At 40.5% G+C, this 22,313-nt stretch overlaps 1 protein-coding gene across 1 annotated transcript in view; it reads left to right on the top strand.

Annotated features, from left to right (window-relative positions):
• The first annotated feature begins 323 nt into the window (after positions 1 to 323).
• Positions 324 to 22,313, top strand: part of adamts6 (ADAM metallopeptidase with thrombospondin type 1 motif, 6) — a 257,027-nt gene continuing 235,037 nt past the window's right edge. Inside the window, exons 1-4 of the mRNA XM_059989323.1 lie at positions 324 to 343; positions 717 to 1,036; positions 1,724 to 2,088; positions 3,129 to 3,300. Of these exons, the coding sequence (XP_059845306.1) occupies positions 940 to 1,036; positions 1,724 to 2,088; positions 3,129 to 3,300 (634 nt within the window). The 5' untranslated portion in view covers positions 324 to 343; positions 717 to 939. The remainder of the gene's footprint in view (positions 344 to 716; positions 1,037 to 1,723; positions 2,089 to 3,128; positions 3,301 to 22,313) is intronic.

Genomic DNA, 22,313 nt, shown 5'->3' on the forward strand with positions numbered 1-22,313 from the left:
CTCTTTTACCATCCCTTCCATTCCCATTCCTTACCTTAACCTCCCTCTTTCCAATCTTCTCCCAGCTTGTTTCGTCTGAGTCCCTGGTTCCAAACTGGGCGGCTGATACCTGGTGATGAGCAGCAAGCGAGGAGGGAGGGGCTGGTGGCAGGGCTCGGCTTCTCCACTCTGGGGTTTGCTGTTCACTTGTTTCATTCTGCTCTCTTTTGCCGTTGCATATTTGACGTTGGGCTCAAGGTTAACAGGGAAGGAGACGAGCTGCAGAATAAAAAAAGAAGCGGCAGTAGCATTTTAAAATCCAGGCAAAAACTCGAAAGTCAGCAGTGATTGGAATAACGAAGAGGTTTGTTCCTTATTCCGAAGATTTATTCTTTAGACGTGGAAGGCACACAAGTTGCATTTCTCTCTCTTGTCGAAACCGGATGTTTAGAAATCAACTATGCCAGGGCTTTGTTTAGAAGTCAGCAAACGCAGGTCTTCTGAGGGGCAGGAAAGAAAATTTGAATTCCCTCCCTATTGTACTTCACGTGCTCTTAAATCCAGCCTTCCGCAACATAGTACTGTCAGCAGTAACCGTCCATGCATTTATTTAATATTCTATAGGAAAAATAAATCAGACCTTGCAGACCAACTGTTTGCTTCCTGAAACGGCCGGCGCGGATCAAAGGGGCAGGCTGTATTAGCGTGACTAACAGATGGTGTTCCCCTCTTTGCAGGCATACGGATGAGTGAGCCCAATGAGTGTCGGTGCTGAGCGGCTCGTGGTGTGGGCGCGGGGATGAGAGGACACCCGGGCTGCTCGGCCATTCGGCGCTGAGGCGGAGATCCGCCGCACCGACGCCGCGACCCATGGGCTTGGCAGGCCGCGCTTCTGGAGTCGAAGAAACCGTCTAGCGCAAAAAAAAAGGTAGCCACACACAACTTTGGGTTCACTGAATTATGGAAATTTTGTGGAAGACGGTGACTTGGATTTTGAGCCTAGTCATGGCCGCTTCGGAGTTTGACAGTGACACAAGGCTTTCTTACAGTTCACAAGGTAGGATAATCTCAGCATGACCACATACACTGTAGAGTAGCCACATCACCACGGTTTTAAATCCAGATAAAACCCGTTGGCTTTGCCGGCCCAAATTCAGTCTCTAGTTTGACCGACTGCAACGATTTAAATGTTAAGCCAATTGCGTTGCACTCTATGTGATAGACTTATGAACCTTCCAAATGCAGCCCGTTATATATAGTGTGGAAATCAGGATTGGCAGAAAATAGCTCATGAAATCCAGTGCAAAGAAGATCGAGGATGTATTGTTTAATGTTTCATGTAATGTCAGAAGTTTGCATCAACATTTATTACCGATATTGGCAGAATCCATATATTGGACGACGTGTTCACGGCAAGTTCGTATGAAATCTTGCAGTTTACAAGTTACTGGACTACTCTTCACTGAATGGTACTGCTGATAATTTCTGCATGTCATTATTTGGAACTCTTAGTCCTTACAACATATAAAATACTTGCACTAATTCTGTAAGATATTAATGATGGGTTATATAATGTTTTGCTTAGTTTAGCAACGCTGCTTTCCCCCCCTGAAAATACTTGATAACTGCTTCCCTTTAGTTTAGATGGAATATTTTTTTTATTTATATTTTAGTGGTACTTTGTCACGTCTTTTTTTTCCTTCCACGCCTGTTTCCCGGATCTTTTCATCTTGTGATTTCAAAGAGGAATTCCTTTCTTACCTTGAACATTATCAGCTAACGGTTCCTGTCCGGGTGGACCATAACGGAGATAACCTGAACGACAATGAGAAAAACTATAGGCATTCAAGGCGAAGGAGAAGTTCGGATGTTACACCCCGAGATCCAGCCGATTCTAAGTTATTTTACAGACTGTCTGCCTATGGAAAGCACTTTCATTTAAACTTAAGTTTAAACACTAATTTAATCTCCAGACATTTTATCGTAGAATATTGGGGAAATCATGGTCCAGAATGGAAACACGATTTTATTGATAACTGCTATTACGTGGGATATGTAAAGCATGAGCACAGCACTACAAAAGTGGCTGTAAGCAACTGTAATGGTCTGGTGAGTAGAACATTAATCTTGGTTTTCCAGTATGAGAAGCTGTTTTGATCATTTGGACACTTTGCTTCGTAAAGTATAAATTATTATCAGTTTCAGACAGGAATTTTAGCTGCACTGATAGAATTGTTGCAGAAGAGGAAACGAGCAGCTGCCCCGCTGCAGGATGCACATGGCTAATTTGCATATGATCCACCGCTGTAGGAAGGGTGGCCAGATCTTAAAGAGGCAGGTCCCTTTCACTGGCCTCTGCAGACTGAATGTTATTCAGAAGCAAGTAGAAATGCCGAAACTCCTGCGTAGCGTTTCAAAGTCCAAACTTCTGAAAAAAGGTTCAAAGCAGATTCGGTAGTTTAATTAAACAACATATTTCTTGTCGATATTGTAAGAAGAGCATGATTTGGAAGATTGATCAGATCCTTTTTTCATGTTTGCCGGTGATTTGTATCTTACCATAACATATGGCCACTGCAAGGGAATAATAGGCCTCTACCAGCTTATAATGAATATAAACCCGGTTTGCTCCGTAGATAGTTGCTTTTGCTTAATATGCCATTGGTTTTGAATTTGGTGTGTATCTAAATCACTACTGTGGATGCTTAGTTCAAAAATAATTGAAATCAGAATTGAGTCTATTTTCGGAGGAATAGAGAATAGGTAACAATCAAAGCTTTGCTGTGTAACTGTTCAGCAAAATGTTCAAGCACTTTAAGTAGCAAGATAAATAGAAAAAATACCCATTTGAAAGCAATGTGCTGAAAAAAAACGGAGCTTTGAATTGTTCAGGTTATCATTTTACAATTTTTAATTTTTTGGATAATCTTCCTAAATATTTGCTGCAAGCAGATTGTTAACAATCTCATTATTCTATTCAAGCTTTAGTGATGACTTTTCTTAAAATGCAGGTTTAAAATTTGGAAAATACATTATCCACATTTCAGATAAGTCTGTATTCTGAAATTTTCGGGAAGATGTTTATGGCCTATTTAAAAATGATGATATGCTCTTTATGTTATTATGATAATTTGTTTTGTTTTCCCAAGCATGGTGTTATTGTAACAGAAGAGGATCAGTATTTCATTGAGCCATTACAGAATATATCCAAGGACAATAACAGTGACCATAAATATGGTGAAGGCCACCCTCATGTTGTTTACAAGCGTTCCTCCATTCGACAAAGACACCAGACCAACATGTCAAACTGCGGAGTTCTAGGTAATTTACTTGATATTGTTGACAATATAAAGTGTAAGCAATTATGAAATGAGTAACCAGTGGATAGGTTTAGGATGTTGCATAAATAAGGAACATGTGAGAGTTATTGTATTGCATTTCTAATGCTGTGCAAATAGCTTTCATTCACTGTGACAATATTTTCACTGTTTTTGATATTTTGGATTATAATGTTGTGTATTTTAATGTATTTGATACTGCTACAGTGAATTTTGTTGATCAAATGGCTTGTATGATATTCCTGCCCACATGGTGCTATAGTACTACTCTCATCCATGCGATGGAAGTTTGTGAACGCAAGTCTCACTTTTGATATTAAGTACCTGGTATTTCCACCCTGGGGTTAAGGCTCTGACTATCTATCCTATCTATGCCTCTTAGTTTTATATACTTCTATCAAGTTGCTCCTGAGCTTCTGACACTGTAGAGAAAATAATCCGAGTTTGTCCAACCTCTCAGTAGTTTATAGCCAGTTGATTTTGGCCCAGGTTAACTGGCTGTCCCAATTAGCCAAAGTTTCATGGAAATATTTAAAAAAGGTATAAAAAGACACAAACTAAGTTTAACTGAGTAACAAATTATGCATTTAAATGAAATACAGACCAAATCAGAGCACTACCAATACTACGGTGTATTAGTTTCTAATATTCATCATTGGAGGGATTAATCCAGTGTACGATGCTGTTGGTTTTGTTTTGATTGGCTGTATATGAACAAAATCACCTGGGGTAGTTTTTCGGTTAGTGTCAAATCTGTTCATGGCATTTTGGCGAAATCTTAAAGTCAATACAAAAAACAAAATTATCTAAAATCACTGCTTTTTGAATCAGTATCCATCAGCCCAAAAGGATAACATAACACTACCACAGAACTGACACTATTTAGCACAGTGTACTGTCTGATTGCCACGCAAATGCACATGACTGGTGGTAGAAACTGTTCAGCAACAGTCTCTCATCCCAATACATGGAATAGTGTCCCAAACAAATGAAGGGAAGCTTGGCTATTTTCTTGATTTGATTTTGTTCTTTAAGAGTTGTCCCAAATAAGTTGCTGCCCAGATTAACTGATGGACCAGTTAACCAAAAACCACTGTATATAAAAGTTGATTGCTTTGAGTATTGCAATGGTAGCTGTATTTTAAATGTATTATTGACTGTAAATTGCTTGGCTATATTCTGAAGTAGGGAAAATGTTTTTAATCGAAGATTTTTTTTATCAAGGATCTTTATTTTGCAGTCTCTGCATTACAGCTGGAACTTGGTTTTAACATTTTTAGCAAATTGTTAATTGTTTATCATTGAATAATTGAAATATTTATTCTACAAGGAGATACCTAAATATCCTGAATGATTTGTGGAAGATCATGGCTTCTCCATAGGTTTTACTTAATCTTTGGAGAGGATCCTAATATGGGCAAGTGTGATTAGTGGAGAAGAGCAAAGAGCTTATCGTCTGTATGGTGGGTCGCAAGGACTGTTTCTGTGTTGTACAACTCTATGACCCTCAGATACTAGGGTGCAATCTAGCACTCATGGTCAACACAGGTCTGCAAATTAAGGGACTGATTGCAAGTTCAGTTAATCTACCGATTCAGAGTTCATTGCAACCAGCAGGTACAGTGGGAGTATGGCAGTCAGGTGTAATCTGATTGGTGACAGATTTTTTATTGACATGATAGAATATATGAAGTTTTATTATTATGAAGAGGTTTATAAAGTTCCTTCATAATAATACCTTTTAGAAGATAATAATAAATGGCACTTACATGCGCTGTGTGCACACGCCCACATGAAAATGAAACTACTCATTCAGTATTTAAAGATAGAGACAAATTAGTACTTCAGAGAGAATTCTATGACAAAATAAGATCAAGGTTGACACAACTTTCAGATAATGATTGATGTGGTGTGGATTTCCAGCACTGTTTCATCAAGTGTACAGTACTGTGCAAGAAGTTTTAGGTACATAGCTAGCGTGCCTAAGACTTTTGCACAATGCTGTACTAAGTTTTTATGTATTGCATTGTACTGCTTCCACAAAAGAAAACAAATTTCATGGCATATGTGAGTGATGATAAACTTGATTCTGATATTGCTTTCTATTGTGGGCTGAGAGTGGGGAGGGGGGCAGAAAGAGGGTAATCATGGTTGGGAAAAGGGGAAGGGAGAGGGGATCAGTAAACCAATCGTTTGGAATCAGATGACCTTGCTTGGTGTCTCGGGGCTGGGTGTGTCTGGACCCACGCTACCCCCTGCTCCGGCACTCTTTCTCTACCACCTGTCCAACACCCCTCCTGCCGCGCTCCACCCTCGCTATTCCCAACAGCCTTTGCTCCCGCCAGATTCACAAACTGGCTCTTCTGAAATACAGGCAGACCTTTCAGCCAATTCATGTTCAATATACTCCCAAAACCAGCAACAACATATTTTAAAAAATGGTGTTGCTTGGAATAAATGATAGCTAGGGCACCAGGATAACTCTTGATTACAATGCTGAAGTTTGTAACCATGTGCTGGGGTTTCGACATGTAGCCAGTTGATGCTGAAGCAAAGGAAGGTACTGCCACTAAATAAGAATGGCTGAGAATACTTTCAGAATTAGTGAAATATGTTTTTTTAATATGTTGAGGCTATAAATTCAGAATCCGTTTGTATCCTGTTTTAAGTTGTTCTTTTAGACTGAGTGAAGAGAATGTCTGCTCACTCACCCCTGTACATCGTATGATATGTCTTATAATTGGCATCGCGGTATAGGATTAGGGCGAGTTTCTTACCTAACAGATGAATTATGCGCTTGGTGCTTAATAGAAAAAGGATAAAACCAAGAATTTCAAAAGCTATTTTGAAAAGACTGTGGGAAACCTTAGCTTGAGCTTATAAAATGTGCAGTGATCCTCAAAGTATTGGTGGTGGTGCAGAGCAGTTGCAAGACAAATTCATTGGGACTAAAAGTGTTACATGGAAAAAACAGACTGTATAGGCTATGTTTGTAATGCTTTATTGTGCAAAATAGTAGGATGATCCAATTGAACTGGTAAAGAATTTGAAAGAATAGAGGGAAGCTATTTTCCAAGTAGGCAGGTTTCAGAACAAGAAATATAACCAGACTGTTTAAGTGTTGTGCCAGGAACTACCTATTTGCACAAGGTGCATTTGGAATCTGGAACTCACCCCGAGAACATTTTGAGATATAATTAATTTAACGTTTTAGAATTATGTTGATAGAAACAGATTCTGTAAGAGTCTGGTTAATTGGGATACGTTGGTACCAGTACATTTTGGCCGAGTTAAGCGGCTGCTCCGAAGTTTCGTGGAAATGATACAAAAAGCCAAACTACTGTTTGAGTTACACATTATGTATTTAACTGAAATGCAGACCAAATTAGACACTATTAATGCTACTACGGTACTAATTCCTAATGATTATCGATGGAGGAATCCATCCAGTGTATGCCACTGTGTTCTTTTGATTGATAGCAAATGAACACGATCAGTGCAGACACCGAGTGCAGATAATAGACTGCCTTTATTTCTTCCTGCAGGAGGTAGGGTTGTAATCTAACAATAAATTTCCTGGCATCATGTGTAGTCACTAGCTCAAGTTCAGAAGCACACACTTCTGACCGTATTTAAAAACAGTTCTCTCTACTTATGATATAGTGTCTAAAAGCCTCTCAAGTGCACGTGTGGCTAGTTCGAAGCTGTTTGGCAACAGTCTCCTGCCCCAATTAAGTGGCTTAATGTCCCAAATTAATTAAATGAATCCTGGTATTTTCTCGATTAGTTTTTATAATTTAAGAGTTGTCCCAAAGAAGTGGTTGTCCTGATTAGCTGGTGGCTCAATTAACCCAATCCATTCTATTAAGAGATATGTAATCATGGGAGATAAACAGAATTAGGCACAGATATCAGCCTTGGTTCAATTGAACGATGGAAAAAGCTTGAGGAGTTGAATGATTTACTTTAAGTTTCTTAGTTCCAATTACCCTTGCATTTATTGAAACTGTTGAGTAGAGATATACAGCACCTGAGGTAAAACTCAACAATATGAGAAGGCTTTATCCTCCATTTTCACACTCAGAAATACATCACAATCCAGCTCCCAAATTATTTTTGCTTCATTGGAAATTGAGACATGTTAGAATAATGCAACTTGATAAGGTACATGGTATGGACTGGACTATCATGAATAAGAGATGACATTAATTTTAATGTAACACATACAAAATGCTGGTGGAATGCAGCAGGCCAGGCAGCATCTATAGAAGTACAGCCGACTTTTCGGGCCGAGACCCTTCGTCAGGACTAACTGAAAGAAGAGATAGTAAGAGATTTGAGAGGGGGAGGGGGAGACCTGAAGTGATAGGAGAAGACAGGAGGGGAAGGGATGAAGCTAAGAGCTGGGAAGTTGATTGGCAAAAGGGATATAAGGCTGGAGAAGGGGGAGTATCATAGGATGGAAGGCCTTGGAAGAAAGAAAGGGGGAGGGGAGCACCTGAGGAAGATGGAGAACAGGCAAGGAACTATTGTGAGGGGGAGAGAGAGAGAGAGAGAGAGAGAGAGAGAAATATATCAGAAATATAAATAAACAAATAAATAAATAGATGGATAGATAGGGATGGGGTAAGAAGGGGAGGAGGGGCATTAACGGAAGTTGGAGAAATCAATGTTCATGCCATCAGGTTGGAGGCTACCCAGCTGGTATATAAGCTGTTGTTCCTCCAACCTGAGTGTGGCTTCATCTCGACAGTAGAGGAGGCCATGGATAGACATATCAGAATGGGAATGGGACGTGGAATTAAAATGTGTGGCCACCGGGAGATCCTGCTTTCTCTGGCGGACAGAGCGTGGGTGTTCGGCAAAACGGTCTCCCAGTCTGTGTTGGGTCTCACCAATATATAAAAGGCCACACTGGGAGCACCAGACGCAGTATACCACACCAGCCGACTCACAGGTGAAGTGTCGCCTCACCTGGAAGGACTGTCTGGGGCCCTGAACGGTGGTGAGGGAGGAAGTGTAAGGGCAGGTGTAGCACTTGTTCCGTTTACAAGGATAAGTGCCAGAAGGGAGTCCGTTTACAAGGATAATTTTAATGTGCCTTGATGAATTTGCAGTATTAGGTAAAATATAAGAATGACCAAATACTGTCATTTAACATTTTCTCCCAGCACGCACAGACATCCATACACTCAAAATTTCACCTGCATACAGCGTGGAGAAGGGATGGGTGTGGTGCTGGGTGTTGGAGGATAGGTAGGGGAAGGTATTGGGTTGGTAAATGTGGAAGTTGTGGTTAACTCTCAGAGATTGATTTTTGCTTTTGAAACTAGTATTTTCATAGAGTGATCAAAATATTAAACAAACAAAAGCAATTTGTATATCACTGACGTTGCTCAAATTGGTGAAACAGGCTTGACAGCTGGATTCTGTTACACATTTGGTAGAATTTTCAACAGTAGTGGTACAAAGCATATGGTATATGAACTGTCACACGTGACTTTCTTGGAAAGGAAAATTGGGTGCAGTTTATAAGAAGGCAGAATTTGATATTCATTGTTTTATGCTCTTGCCTAGTTGAAAGTTTTTGTCCAATGTTATTCCCAGATGTTTCATCACAGAATATTTTATAACATGGCACTTGACCAGAGTGTACGAGTGTTATTGTGTTTGCATTATAAAGGTTTGGCAGCCATATACGAGGGTCTTTGTTCATTGTAACTCTTTTAAAAAATTCTTCCTTATGGGTATCTTGCTCATTATCTCAAAAGCTATTCCTCACTCCCAACAAGAAACTTTCCCCAAGCTCGCAGCCCCCCAGTGAAATCAAACCTAGTTAATCCTTTTTGCAAACAACTTTGGTGAACACTGGAAACACCCCAAATGGTGCATTTCCGTAAAGAAAGGAGAATAGTACTATCACAAAAACAATAGTAGTTCCATATTTGGATGAGGACAGTTTGTCCCTGGTCTGTGAGAGAAATTGTAGCAAAATCCCTCTGCATTACTCTTATAAGAGACAAAACAGAAAAAAGTACTTTTTGCTAAGGCATTAGGGTAAATTGAGGCCTGTTAGTACTCTCTCCAAGTTGATTAGGCCTTACAGACTTGCCTGCTTCACTTTCCTTTCTTGGCTGATTGGTAAAATGGATATTGGAGCCAGAGAAAGTGGAAGAGCTTCTGATTTCTGCCTTCTTGCACTTTGCTAATATGATGCTGGGAAGTGAAACCTGTGCTGGCTAAGTTCCTTGCACCACCTCATTTTGAGTGAGTGTGCCACAGTAAAATTTCTTGCCAAATTTTCCACTACTCTATTATCTGATTTCAGTTATTGGGGAAGATTGAGATTTCTGGATGATAAAAGACTTATTTTAACTATTACTATTATGGCAATTAGATAGTGTATCAGCGAGGGACTTATAAATTAATTACAGCAATCACTCTAAATCAATTAATAGCAAACATTGACATGGGACTTTATTTACAACGTAGAGCTTCAGAGACCATAAACTACATAACTTACTTGCCACATTCATGCACGCTGTACCTGTTATATGTCCTATTCCATTCTGACTAAGTGTTCCCTCAGACCCTGTGGGAGACAAGTGCAGAAATTGCTGGGTCCCATACAATGATATTTAAACCATTGTTAGCGACAGATGAGGTACCAGAGGATTAGAGAGTAGCTAATGTTGTTCTGCTGTTTAAGAAAGGCTCTAAAAATAACCCTGGAAATTATAAGCCAGTGAGCCTCACATCAGTAGTGGGGAAGATATTACGCGGTATTCCAATATAAGTAATTGGATAGACATGGACTGATTAAGGATAGACTACCTGGCTTCATGAGTGGTAGGTCATGTCTAACCAATCTTACAGAGTTTTTCAAGGAAGTTACCAGGAAAGTTGATGAAGGCAAGGTAGTGGATGTTGTCTACATGGACTTTTCTTTGACTGGAAGCCTGTGACTAGTGGAGTCTGGCGGGGATCATTGCTGGGTATGTTGTTGCTTGTCATCTGTATCAACGATCCGATGATAATTTGGTTAACTGGGTCAGCTAATTTGTGGATGACACCTAGATTGGGGATGTAGTGGACAGCAAGGAAGCTACCATGGCTTGTGGAGGGATCTGCATCAGCTGGAAAAACGGGCTGCAAAATGGCAGATGGAATTTAATGCAGACAAGTGCGAGGTATTGCACTTTGATAGGATCTATTGAACGATAGGGCACTGAGGAATGCAGTAGAACAAAGGGATCTGAGAATACAGGTACATAATTCAAAGTGGTGTCACAGGTAGATAGGGTCGTAAAGAAAGCTTGTGGCACATTGGCCTTCATAAATCAAACTACTGAGTACAAAAGTTGGGATTTTATATTGAAGTTGTATAAAACATTGTTAAGGCCTAATTTGGAGTATTGTGTGCAATTTTGGTTATCTAACTATAAGAAAGATGTAAACAAGGTTAGAAGAATACAGAGAAAATTATAAGGATGTTGCAGGATCTGCGTTATAAGGAAAGAATGAATAGGCTGGGACTTTATTCCTTGGAGGGTAGGAGATTGAGAGGATATTTGATAGAGGTATACAAAATTATGAGGGGTATAGATAAGGTAAATGCAAGCAGGCTTTTTAAGGGTGAAAGGTGAAAAGTTTAGGGGGGGACATGAGGGGAATTTTCACTCAGGGCTGTGAAAGTGTGAAAAAGTGGTGCATGTGAGCTCAATTTCAACATTTAGAAGTTTGGTTAGGTACATGAATGATAGGGGTATGGAGGGCTATGGTCCTGGTGCAGGCCGATGTGAGTTGGCAGTTGGAATGGTTTGTCTTGGGCTAGCTGGGCTGAAGGGCCTGTTTCTGTGCTGTACTTTTCTATGGCTTTATGATTTTAAATAGTACATATCCCAAATTATTATTGTTGGAAGGAAATGTAGCAATTAAACTTTGGAAGTATTATGTTAAAGAACTGTTACATAGCAGATAATTTTCCTTTATTGTTGAGTATTTTCCATTATGTATTAATTTAAAATTATGTTTTTCCTTTGTAAATAATACATATTTTTCAGTATAATTGGGTAGAAAACCTTTACTATCCATTTCTAAGTCCTTTCCCTGATTCACAAACAAGACTGTCCTGGTATGACCAGTGTTTTCACCTGTTCTAGCCTCATTGAAATTTTCTCATACCTTGATTCTATCTTGTTCTTACCCCAGCTCCCAGTCCCATTGTCCAGTCTATTCCTACCTTCATCTAGGACACCTCACATACTCTTTTTTTTTAACAACTTTCAGTTTTCTGATTCCCCCACCCCACTGTCTCATCTTCACCATGCGTATCCGTCCTCCATCAGGAAGCCTTTAGGGCTTTCTGTTTCTTTCAAGAACACATATATAGCCAGTTCCCCTCTATTAACACACCCTCCATATGGCAGAAGGTATGATTATCCTGAACAACTTCCCTTTTGATTCCTTTCATTTTCTACAAATCAAGGGTATAGCCATGACTACTTACATGGGCCCTAGATGCACCTCCTTTTTTATTGGCCACTTGGAGCAGCCTTTGTTCCAACATGCTCTGACAGCATGCTCCAACTCGGTCTGCTGTATGCATGGCTGTAATTGAGCTGCCTCATACGCCCATGTAGAACACATCAATTTCATCAAATTTACCACCAACTCCCTCTTTCCTCAAATTCATTTGGTATATTCCTAACAGCTCTCCCACTTCTTGTTTTCTCTGTCACCTCAGAGACAGACTATCCACTAACATATTCTACAAACTCACTGACTGCCACCTTTTCTTGAATAAGGATGCCATTCATCTCTGGTGTATCTGTTCTTGAGATGAGGCCTTCCACTCCAGGGCATCTGAGGAGCCCTGGATCATCTTCATTTATTACAGTTCTGCTCTGAGCCCAGACAGAACAGGGATAGAGTTCCCTTGGTCACTACATTCAACACCATCACCCTACACATCGAACACATCACTCTTTGACACAGTCCCACCACTATCCATGCCCTCATCTTCCCACTCTTGTCTGCAGGGATCACCCTGTATGTGATTCTCATCCCTGCCCACCCAGCCTTCCCTCTCGTGAGCTATTTCTGCTGCAATTGTGGTAGGTGTAACACCTATCCCGACACTTCCACCCTCACTGCACTTCAGGGTCGTTACCAGCCCTAGCAGGTGAGGCAGAGATTCACATGCACTTTTCCAACCTTGTTTATCACATTCGGTACTATTGATATGCTCATCTATGTCAGTGTGACCAAACACGGATAGGCATCTGCTTACCAAGCACTCTGTCCACCAGAGATGCCTGGAGCTCCTGTTGCTAGCCATTTTAATTTTGTTCCCAGTTGCACCACTCAGCCTCCTCCACTGTCAGTTTGAGGCTGAGTGCAAACTGGAGAATACCACTTGGACTCAGACTTAGTAGCATGAACATTGAATTCATCAGTTTCAGGTAACCTGCTCCTCCCTGTCCCGTTTCTGTCTACTTCTGATCTACCCATTTTCTTCAATACACTCCCCATCTTGATCCCCTCCTGCACCCACTCTCTACCTATCACCTACACACTCCTTCCACTGGGTCCCCTACCTCTACTGGTTCCTTCTTGCCACTCCACCTCCCTTATTTGGTTCTTGCTCCCCTCTGCTTTCCTATCAGATTCCATCATCTGGAACCCCTTATTTGCCTTCACATACCACATCTCAAGCTCTTGCTTTTCCACTTCCCTCCTCACCTGGATCTGCCCGTCATCCCTCCTCACCTGGATCCACCCGTCACTTACCAGCTCTTGATCCACACCTTCTGTTACCCTATCTTTCAGTGTCGATAAAGGGTCAACTGAAATGTCAGTGTCCATTGCCTTCCATAGATGCAGCTGAACTGCTGAGTTCTTCTACATCTGTTTTTTTTTGCTTAGAGCTCTCCCATGTTTAGTTTCTGTAAATTCATGTTATCATCTCATAGCTGTTTCTGCATGCAAGAGCACAGAACAAGAAAAACCCAGTTCATCAGACACATTCCATCCACCTGAGAAAACTTCTGTATTTGGATTCTTCCCACTCCAGAGGATGTACTTGTTCAAATTTATTGGCCTAATCATAATACCCAGGGCATAAGTGCCAAGAAAATTTGCTTTTTGGAGCAGCAACACAATACATTACAAACCTGACAAAAATAAATAATATAAACTTCAGCTAACATTAATGATACATGAATTACCCAACAAGTTAAACCAAAATTGAGTTAATGACATTAGTGCAAGTTCAGGGAAATATAGTCTGAGGTAGAACTAAGGTTTTTTAGTTTGGTTCGAGAACTTGATGGCAGTGGGGAAGAAGTCGCTAAAGTTCTTCTGAACAAGTAAACCAAGCTAAATAACAAGATAGCCAAGTTGTCAAGTCTGACGGCTTGGGGAAAGAAACTGTTACATAGTCAGATCGTGAGAGCCCGACTGCTTCGGTGCCTTTTCCCAGATGGCAGGAGGAAGAAGAGTTTGTATGAGGGGTGCGTGGGGTCCTTCATAATGCTGTTTGCTTTGCGGATGCAGCGTGTGGTGTAAATGTCTGTAATGGCGGGAAGAGAGACCCCGATGATCTTCTCAGCTGACCTCACTATCTGCTGCAGGGTCTTGCGATCCGAGATGGTGCAATTTCAGAACCAGGCAGTGATGCAGTGCTCAGGACGCTCTCAATACAACCCCTGTAGAATGTGATGAGGATGGGGAGTGGGAGATGGACTTTCCTCAGCCTTCGCAGAAAGTAGAGATGCTGCTGGGCTTTCTTTGCTATGGAGCTGGTGTTGAGGGACCAGGTGAGATTCTCTGCCAGGTGAACTCCAAGAAATTTGGTGCTCTTAACGATCTCTACCAAGGAGCCATTAATGTTCAGCGGGGAGTGGTTGCTCTGTGCCCTCCTGAAGTCAGCAACCATCTCTTTCGTTTTGTTCACATTCAGAGACACGTTGTTGGCTCTGCACCAGTCTGTTAGCTGCTGCACCTCCTCTCCGTATGCTGTCGTTGTCGCTGATGAGACCCACCACAGTCATGTCATTGGTGAACTTGATGATGTGTTTCAAGCTGTGTGTTGCAGCACAGTCGTGGGTCAGCAGAGTGAACAGCAGTGGACTGAGCACGCAACCCTGGGGAGCCCCCGTGCTCAGTGTGATGGTGTTGGAGATGCTGCTCCCGATTCAGACTGACTGAGGTCTACCAGTCAAGAAATCTAGGATCCAGTTGCAGAGGGAGGTGTTCAGTCCCAGTAAGATCAGCTTTCCAATCAGTTTTTGAGGGATGATTGATATTAGATAACCAGCTAATATAATAACATTTCCATGGTATTGCAATGTTATTTCTGATATTCAGCTCATGAGTTAAATGATTTTGAAGCACAATATGAGTACCCTTTGATGTCACTAATAATTATCTCACTTGGATTCTTTTTTTTTGTATGCATATGTTTAAAATAGGAAGCTCTTTGGAAATTCAGGTGTGTCATTTTGTTTTAGGCTAGAGTTATGAAGGGTCCTGCTTGCTGTGTCTCACCTGGGACTGCTTCATTATCCTTTGTAAAGAATTGGATGAAGTATGTTAATTTGTGGTTCCATTTTAATTTAAGAGGTAATCTGGATCTGTGTGGAAGGTGTGTATGTTTCCTAGAAAGTGTTTCAAGCTACTTAGTGCCTGCCGAGTTCCAGGTAAAGTCTCTACATCACTTTACATGGCTAACATATGTTCCACAGATTTTTCAGTTACACTTTTGGCTGGTAGGCTCATATTCTGGCATTGTGGGGATAAGTGTGGTGGAAGTGATGGTGATGGGGTGAGGGTGTAATGGAAGTGATGGTGGAAAGGGAGGAAAGTACTGATAGATTTGTGGAGAAGGAAGTGGAAAATGCTGTGAATTTTCTAATCAGTACCTTTGGTGTTGCCTTTTAGTGTCCTATTCTTTTTATGTTAAATTATGTATTTTCCTTTTTTATTTTGTATGTCTGCACTTGCACTTTCATGGGGCTAATGAGTTAGATCTTTCTGGACAGTGCTGTCTGTAGTCACTGTGTCATTGTACTCACCTGGCTCAATGTAGAGAGTTTTTCTTGCTGGTCCTCATACTCTGCCCAGGAATTCCTGTGGATACACTATGCATGTGCTGGAATATCCAGATGAAAGTCTTGACCTGAAAAATCATCTGTTCATTTCCCTCCGTAGATGTTGCCTGACCCGCTGAGTTCCTCCTACACTTGTGTTGTTCCAAGAATTCCTTTGATGGTCTCTGATTGAGGACAAAACTAAAAGGCAAAGCTATCAATTTTGTTAACAGCTTTAATATACACCCTATCATTGAGCGATATTTAAAGTTAACTATTAAAAATAAATTTTTGAAAAAGATAATTGAAAATGTTTGCAGACATTAAATTTAAAGTAAAATTTATTATCAGAGTACATACATGTCACCACATACAACCCTGAGATTCTTTTTCTGCAGGCATACTGAGCAAATCTATAGAACAGCAACTGTAAACGTGAGCAAGAGAAAACAAGTGGTGCAAATGCAGATGTAAATAAATCGCAATAAATAGCCCGCATAAAATAACAATGTAAAAGAGTCCTTAAATTAGTGAGTTTATCCTCTTTTGCTCAAGAGCTTGATGGTTGAGGGGTCGTAACTGTACGTGAACCTGGTGGTGTGAGTCCTGAGGCTCTTGTATCTTCTATCTCATGACAGCAGCAAAAAAGAGCATGGGCAGGGTGATGAGGTTCTCAGATGATAGATGCTGCTTTTCAACCACAATGTTTCATGTAGATGTGCTCAATGGTTGGGAGTGTTTTACCCTCCTGATATACTGGGCTGAGTCCACTTCCTTTTGTAGGAATTTCCGCTCAAAGGCGTTGGAGTTTCCATCCAGGCAAGTTTGGCAAGGTTTTTGATGACATGCCGAACTTCCACAAGCTCCTGATGAAGTAGAGGCGCTGTTGTGCTTTCTTCGCAATTATATTTATATGTTGCATCCAGGACAGGCCCTCTGGAATGGTGACACTCAGGAATTTAAAGTTACTGACCTCTCCCCCTCTGATCCTCCGATGATTATTGGCTCATGGACCTCTGGTTTCCCTCTCCTGAAGTCCACAATCAGTTCCTTGATCTTATGGAGATTGAGTGAGAGTTTGTTGTTATTGCATCACTCAGCCAAGTTTTCAATTTCCCTCCTGTATGCAGATTCATCACCACCTTCGATACAGCCCACAACAGTGGTGTCATCAGTAAACTTGTGTATGGTGTTGGAGCTGTATTTAGCCACATAGCCATAGGCGTAACGCAAGTAGAGCAGGGGGCTAAGCACACATCCCTGTGGTGCTCCTGTGCTGGTGGAGGTTGTGGAAGCAATGTTTTTGCCAGTCTTTCTGACTGGGGTCTACCAGTGAGGAAATCCAGGATCCAATTGCTCCAAGCGGATATTGAAGCCCAGGACATGGAGTTCACTGATTAGTTTTGAGGGGATGATGGTGTTAAGTGCTGAGCTGTAATATAAACAAGAAGCATTTAAAATAATTTAAAGCATTAACCTAAAGTAAAGTAAATATTCAGAAAGCTAACCTTTCCCTTTGTATTCTAATTAACAGGCTTCCCCACTGAAATCAGTTATATCTCCTGTTCCGCACCCAGGTCCAATCTGGCATAGATCAGAAAGGCAGATTCCCCAGCAGTGTGGGGATTCCCAGAATGTGCATGTAGAGTCCAGTAATAGGTGTAGTGCCAGTATCATGTGCACTCAGTTTTTTCAAACTTTTGCAATGGGTAGTGTGCAAGTTGAAGCCTGGATCTCACTGAAAGGCAGTACTTGCATTTGGAATCAATGATGTTTGTTGTCCAAATTCAGTCATTGAAGAGATCATCATACCTGGTTGGTGTCAGTAAATATTGTCATGTCAGCATATGGTATTCTAAATCTGAAATTTCAATAGAATAATTTTTGGAGGCAGTGTGCAAAGTGCTGATGTGACTATTGAATTGGATCTATTAATTGGGATAAAAATTTGTACATTCAGCAGATCTCCCTGCCTTCCACTGTTTTCCCTCAATGTGTTTGTTTCTGTAGTTTTAAAAAAAACAGCCAAAGTGATCACCTCACACTTTTAGCATCGAATTGGATTTGCCATTTATAAACTTAGTCTGCTAACATGTCAAGCAACTAATCTTTGTTATGCTTTATGTCAACAGCAAATTTTGATATGATCTTTTTATTTAAATGTAAGGCTGTCCAGACCAGGTACTGACCCATCATCATACCACTTAACACCTTGCTCCAATGTAAGCAACATTTACTAACACTTTGTTTCCTGGCTATTTACCAACTTTCCATCCATACCATTGCAAATTCTATAATCCTGAACTAGGAGGTAACCTTTTATACTAAAAAATTGTGCCTTCTGAAAATTCTAGCACATTATGCATAGCGTGTCCCCTTTGTTAACTCATTATAATGTGATGAATTTGAGAAACATGTCCAGTCTTTAGAAATTCCATGCAGATTTTGTTTGATTTTTCCCATTGGATTTCAAAAATCTCACCAAGTTAACCCAGAGTCCAGATTCTAGAGTCCATTGAAAATGATTTGATCAGTTTAGAATTTTGAAAATAACAAGTAAGATGGATAGCGAGAATTATTTTTCACTATTGTGCAAAAGAAGGGAAATTAGTCTTAAATTTAGAGCCAGTGTGCCCAGGTTAAAAGCTGGAAGATGCAAGGGAAAGTTAAGTACTGTCCACAATAAAGCCAGTGGGTACTGACATGATTAATATTTGTGAATGTAAGATGGATATATTTTTGCACTAAAGATGTGCTGTTGAGCTGAATGAACTGATTTAAATCATGATTGATCTAATCGAATGGCTCAGTGCTCTGAATATACTACTGTTTTTAAGAAAATATGAATATTAAACTGATTTAAATAGATACATTCTCATTGACTGTTTATATGGAAAACAATTATAAATATTGCAAGTGTTTTAACTTTTTAACCAGTCCTCTTAAATGGCATAAATTTAAAAATAGTTATTGTTAAAACTTTTTTAGGTAATAATGAAGTTAGATCAGTTTTATTATGTTAATTTAGCAAGATGGATATAACCCGTTGCTCAGTTTTAGTCATTAGGTTCAGGTTTCTGATCAAAATTTAAAGGCCTCTCACATTCACATTGAATCAATATTGATTGAAGCAAGGTACTAATAACAAACCCTGAATAATTTGCATCTCCTCTTGAACTCCTTACACTATAAATTACCAAAGAAGCCCTGCCAATTTAACACATTATATTACGAGGAACAATCACATTCTAAGTTTTTTTTTAATTGAACAGTTCCATATTTAAGATATTGAAGCACTGTTGAAGGAACAAGACAACATTTCATTGCTGTAGAATTTAAAGATCTGGAGCAGTTTAAAAGACAGCCATAATATCTGCATGCTGTAGGAAGTTTATTTATCTAAGCTCTCTGAGCTCAGCAGGAGGGAGTCTCTGCAGCTGAGGAATTGCTGCTAGAAGGGGGCCAGGTAGAGCCATGAAACAATGCCAGACCCAAGGCTAACAACTTGGTAACAAAGTGAAAATTTGAATTGTCCCGTGTATTGGTACACAGTGCAGGAACAAGTTAAATAATAATATCAGGTGAAAAAAAGATAAGAGTCTGTCAAACATTTCAAGAATGCTTGAACAATGATCTGCCATTCTCCATGTGCTTCTGCCTTTGATGCTGAGGCTGTTGCCTAAGGGGCCTTAGGTGCTAGACTGGAGAGGCTTAAATCTTCCTACCATAACATCAGGGGTAGGATAAAACAGATGGTACTGATTCAGCATTCTGTTTGCAGCTATGTGTTCTTCCTCATTATGCAATGAAAAAAACATTGGTTGGGGACTAAACCAGGCTGCTGGTTCACTATTGCCTGTTTTGTGTTATCTGCAGTGTTAAATTTCACTCCCACAAACCAGTGAGTCTATCAAAGGACAGCTGCTGTGAGGTGACAGTCATCTGTGTCCTGAAGGACTCGTATTTCAATCTGGGACTCCCATGGCGGGTGGCCAAATGGGTGCTACGTCCTCCCAATTGCCATGGAGATCATTGAGTATATTTGTGTATTTAAAGTTCCCGTTCAATATCAAGTAAGTGCAATTTCCTGCACATTCCCTTGATTTTAACATTGTAGCCACTCATAGTGCCAATGAAGAAGGACATGAAGAAACAGAAGGCTTATTTTGGATTCCAGACACTATCACCAACAGGAAGCTCTTTGGAAGTAATTTATAAACATAGGCTGCAATTAAATAAATGGAAACGGTGTGACTTAAAATGAAATTTATAGTAGAATTCCTGTTACTTGTACTGAAATCATTGTATGTGGTGACGTTGTTCCGAGAGAAGTGTGAATGTTGCCTTAATGTTCTAGTATACAATTGTGTAGAGACAGTACATGGTGGAGAGTAGGGGGTACGATCATGTTATGCAAACAGTAGGTAGTAAAGATGAAGTACTCTTTGTGAAAGCTTCCTGTAGCCAATGATGATGTGTCCTACAAATCCAATTAAAGCTGTACTTCAGAATGTCTTTCTACCTGTTACTTTTATTTATTTTTCTTCCTCATTAATTTCTCTCCAGTTATGTAAGAGTCCTATCTAATTAAAATTGCATTCCCTGTAGGGTATTGGTGAGCAACCATTAATTTTTTTTCCTGACAATACAACTAGTTGTGTTTTTTCTATAAACTACAGATTATTCATTGAATCACACACCATTGTGGGATTTCACCTTGGGTTACTACATTGTTATTCTAAGCTTCTGGTTTACTAGGCAAGTAATTTAAGCTCTGATTCACCAAGGTTTCTCCCTTTGGGCTTCTGTGCTGAGGACTCATTGTAAAACACATTACAGCAGACAACACACAAAATGCTGGAGGAACTCTGCAGGCCAGACAGCATCTGTGGAAAAGAGTAAACAGTTGACTTTTCAGGCCAAGGTGCCTTCATCAGGATTGGAGAATAAAGATGAGAAGTCGGAGCAATGTTGGGAGGGGGAGGGTGAAATACAATATGGTAGATGGTTGGTGAAACTGAGAGAGGGGAAGGAATGAAGTTAAAAGCTGGGAAGTGGGTTGGTGATATGTGATTATGGTAGGGGTGTGATGCAGTCCTGATGAAGGGTCTTGGTCTGAAACATCGGCTGTTTACTGTTTTCATAGATGCTGACCTACTGAGCTCCTCCAGCATTTTGTATGGGTTGCTTGGATTTCCAACATCTGCAGATTTTCTCTTGTTTCTGATTGGACTACTACCCTGCAAAGTCTTTTCCAGGGATGATTACCCTGAAGAAGTTTAAACCTTCCCTTTAGGAGTTCAGTGAAAACCTCTCTCACTGCTCCCTCTCTGATCTCTGCTGGTCGCCGACTCTTCAACCATGCGCTCAACCAGACCCACCACCACAGCCACGTATCACCAATCGACTTCCCAGCTCTTTACTTCACCCCTCCCCCTTTCCCGGTTTCACCTATCACCTCCTACTACTTTGTATTTCTTCCTCCCCTCCCCCATCTCTTCTCTGACTTCCATCTCTTTCCTCCAGTCCTGCTGAAGGGTCTTGGCCTGAAATGTTGACTGTACTCTTTTCTATAGGTGCTGCCTGTCCTGCTGAGCTCTTCCAGCATTTTGGATATGTTGCTTGGATTTCCAGCATCTGCAGATTTTCTCTTTTTCTGATAGCACACAATCACAATTTGGGATCTTATTAGAACTGTGTTGCAGAGCACCCCGCACTGATTCAGGGGCCTTCTGTTTTAATTTACATTTATTATACCTTTAACCTGTATACTCATCATGAACAGTTCCCAGAGCAGGATCTCAGAATCAGTGTAATATCACTGGCATATATCATGAAATTTGTTGTCTTTGCAGCAGCATTACAATGCAATAAGTAATAATAAAAACTGTGAATTACAGTAAGTATGTATTAAATAGTTAAGTTAGAAGTGCAAAAATAAAAATATAGTGAGATAGTGTTCATGGGTTGAATGTCCATTCAGAAATCAGATGGCAGAGGGTAAGAAGCTATTCTTGAGTCATTGAGTGTGTGCCTTCAGGCTCCTGAACCTCCTCCCTGATGGTAGCAATGGGAACAGGGCATGTCCGGGTAAAGGGGGTCCTTAATGAAGGATGCCGCCTCTTTGAGACATCACTCCTTGAAGATATCCTGGAATCTGTGGAGGTTTGTGCCGATGGAATTGACCAAATTTACAACTCTGCACCTTATTTCAATCCTGTGCAGTAGCTCCCATATACCAGGCGGTGCTGCAGGCCAGTTAGAATGCTCTTCACGGTATATCTTTCGAAATATGCGAGACTCTTCAAACTCCTAATGAAATATAGTTGCTGTCGTGTCTTCTTTGTAGCTTCATCGCTGTGTTGGGCCCAGGTTAGATCCTCAGAGATATTGACACCCAGCAACTTGAAATTGTTCACTCTTTCCACTCCTGATCCCTCAGTGAGGACTGGTGCATGTTTCCTTGTCTTACCCTTTCTGAAGTCCACATCCAGTTTTTCAGTCTCACTGACGTTGAGTGCAAGGTTGTTGCTGCGACACCGCTCGAGCAGCTGATACATCATTGCTCTCCTGTGTGCCGTCTCATCACCATCTGAAATTCTGCCATCAATATAGATGGCATTTTTCCTGTTGTAGTACAGCTGGTTTAAATATGAGCTGTATGCAGACAATAGAGTGAACCGAGATGGTATTTACTAATCAAACACATTAGTGTAGGGAGTCACATGTAGGCTTGACCTTAAATGGTAGTTTATTTTTTGAAGAAAGAGAACATAGGACAGTACAGCAAAGGAACTAGCTGTTTGGCCTACGATATTGTGCCAAACTAAATTAGTAATTAAATGCCCGTCTAAACTAATCTTTTCTGCCTGTACAATGTCCATATCCTTCCATTTCCTGCACA

The sequence above is a fragment of the Hypanus sabinus genome, chromosome 14 (genome assembly GCF_030144855.1).
Source record: "Hypanus sabinus isolate sHypSab1 chromosome 14, sHypSab1.hap1, whole genome shotgun sequence".
In the NCBI taxonomy this organism is placed as follows: Eukaryota; Metazoa; Chordata; class Chondrichthyes; order Myliobatiformes; family Dasyatidae; genus Hypanus; species Hypanus sabinus.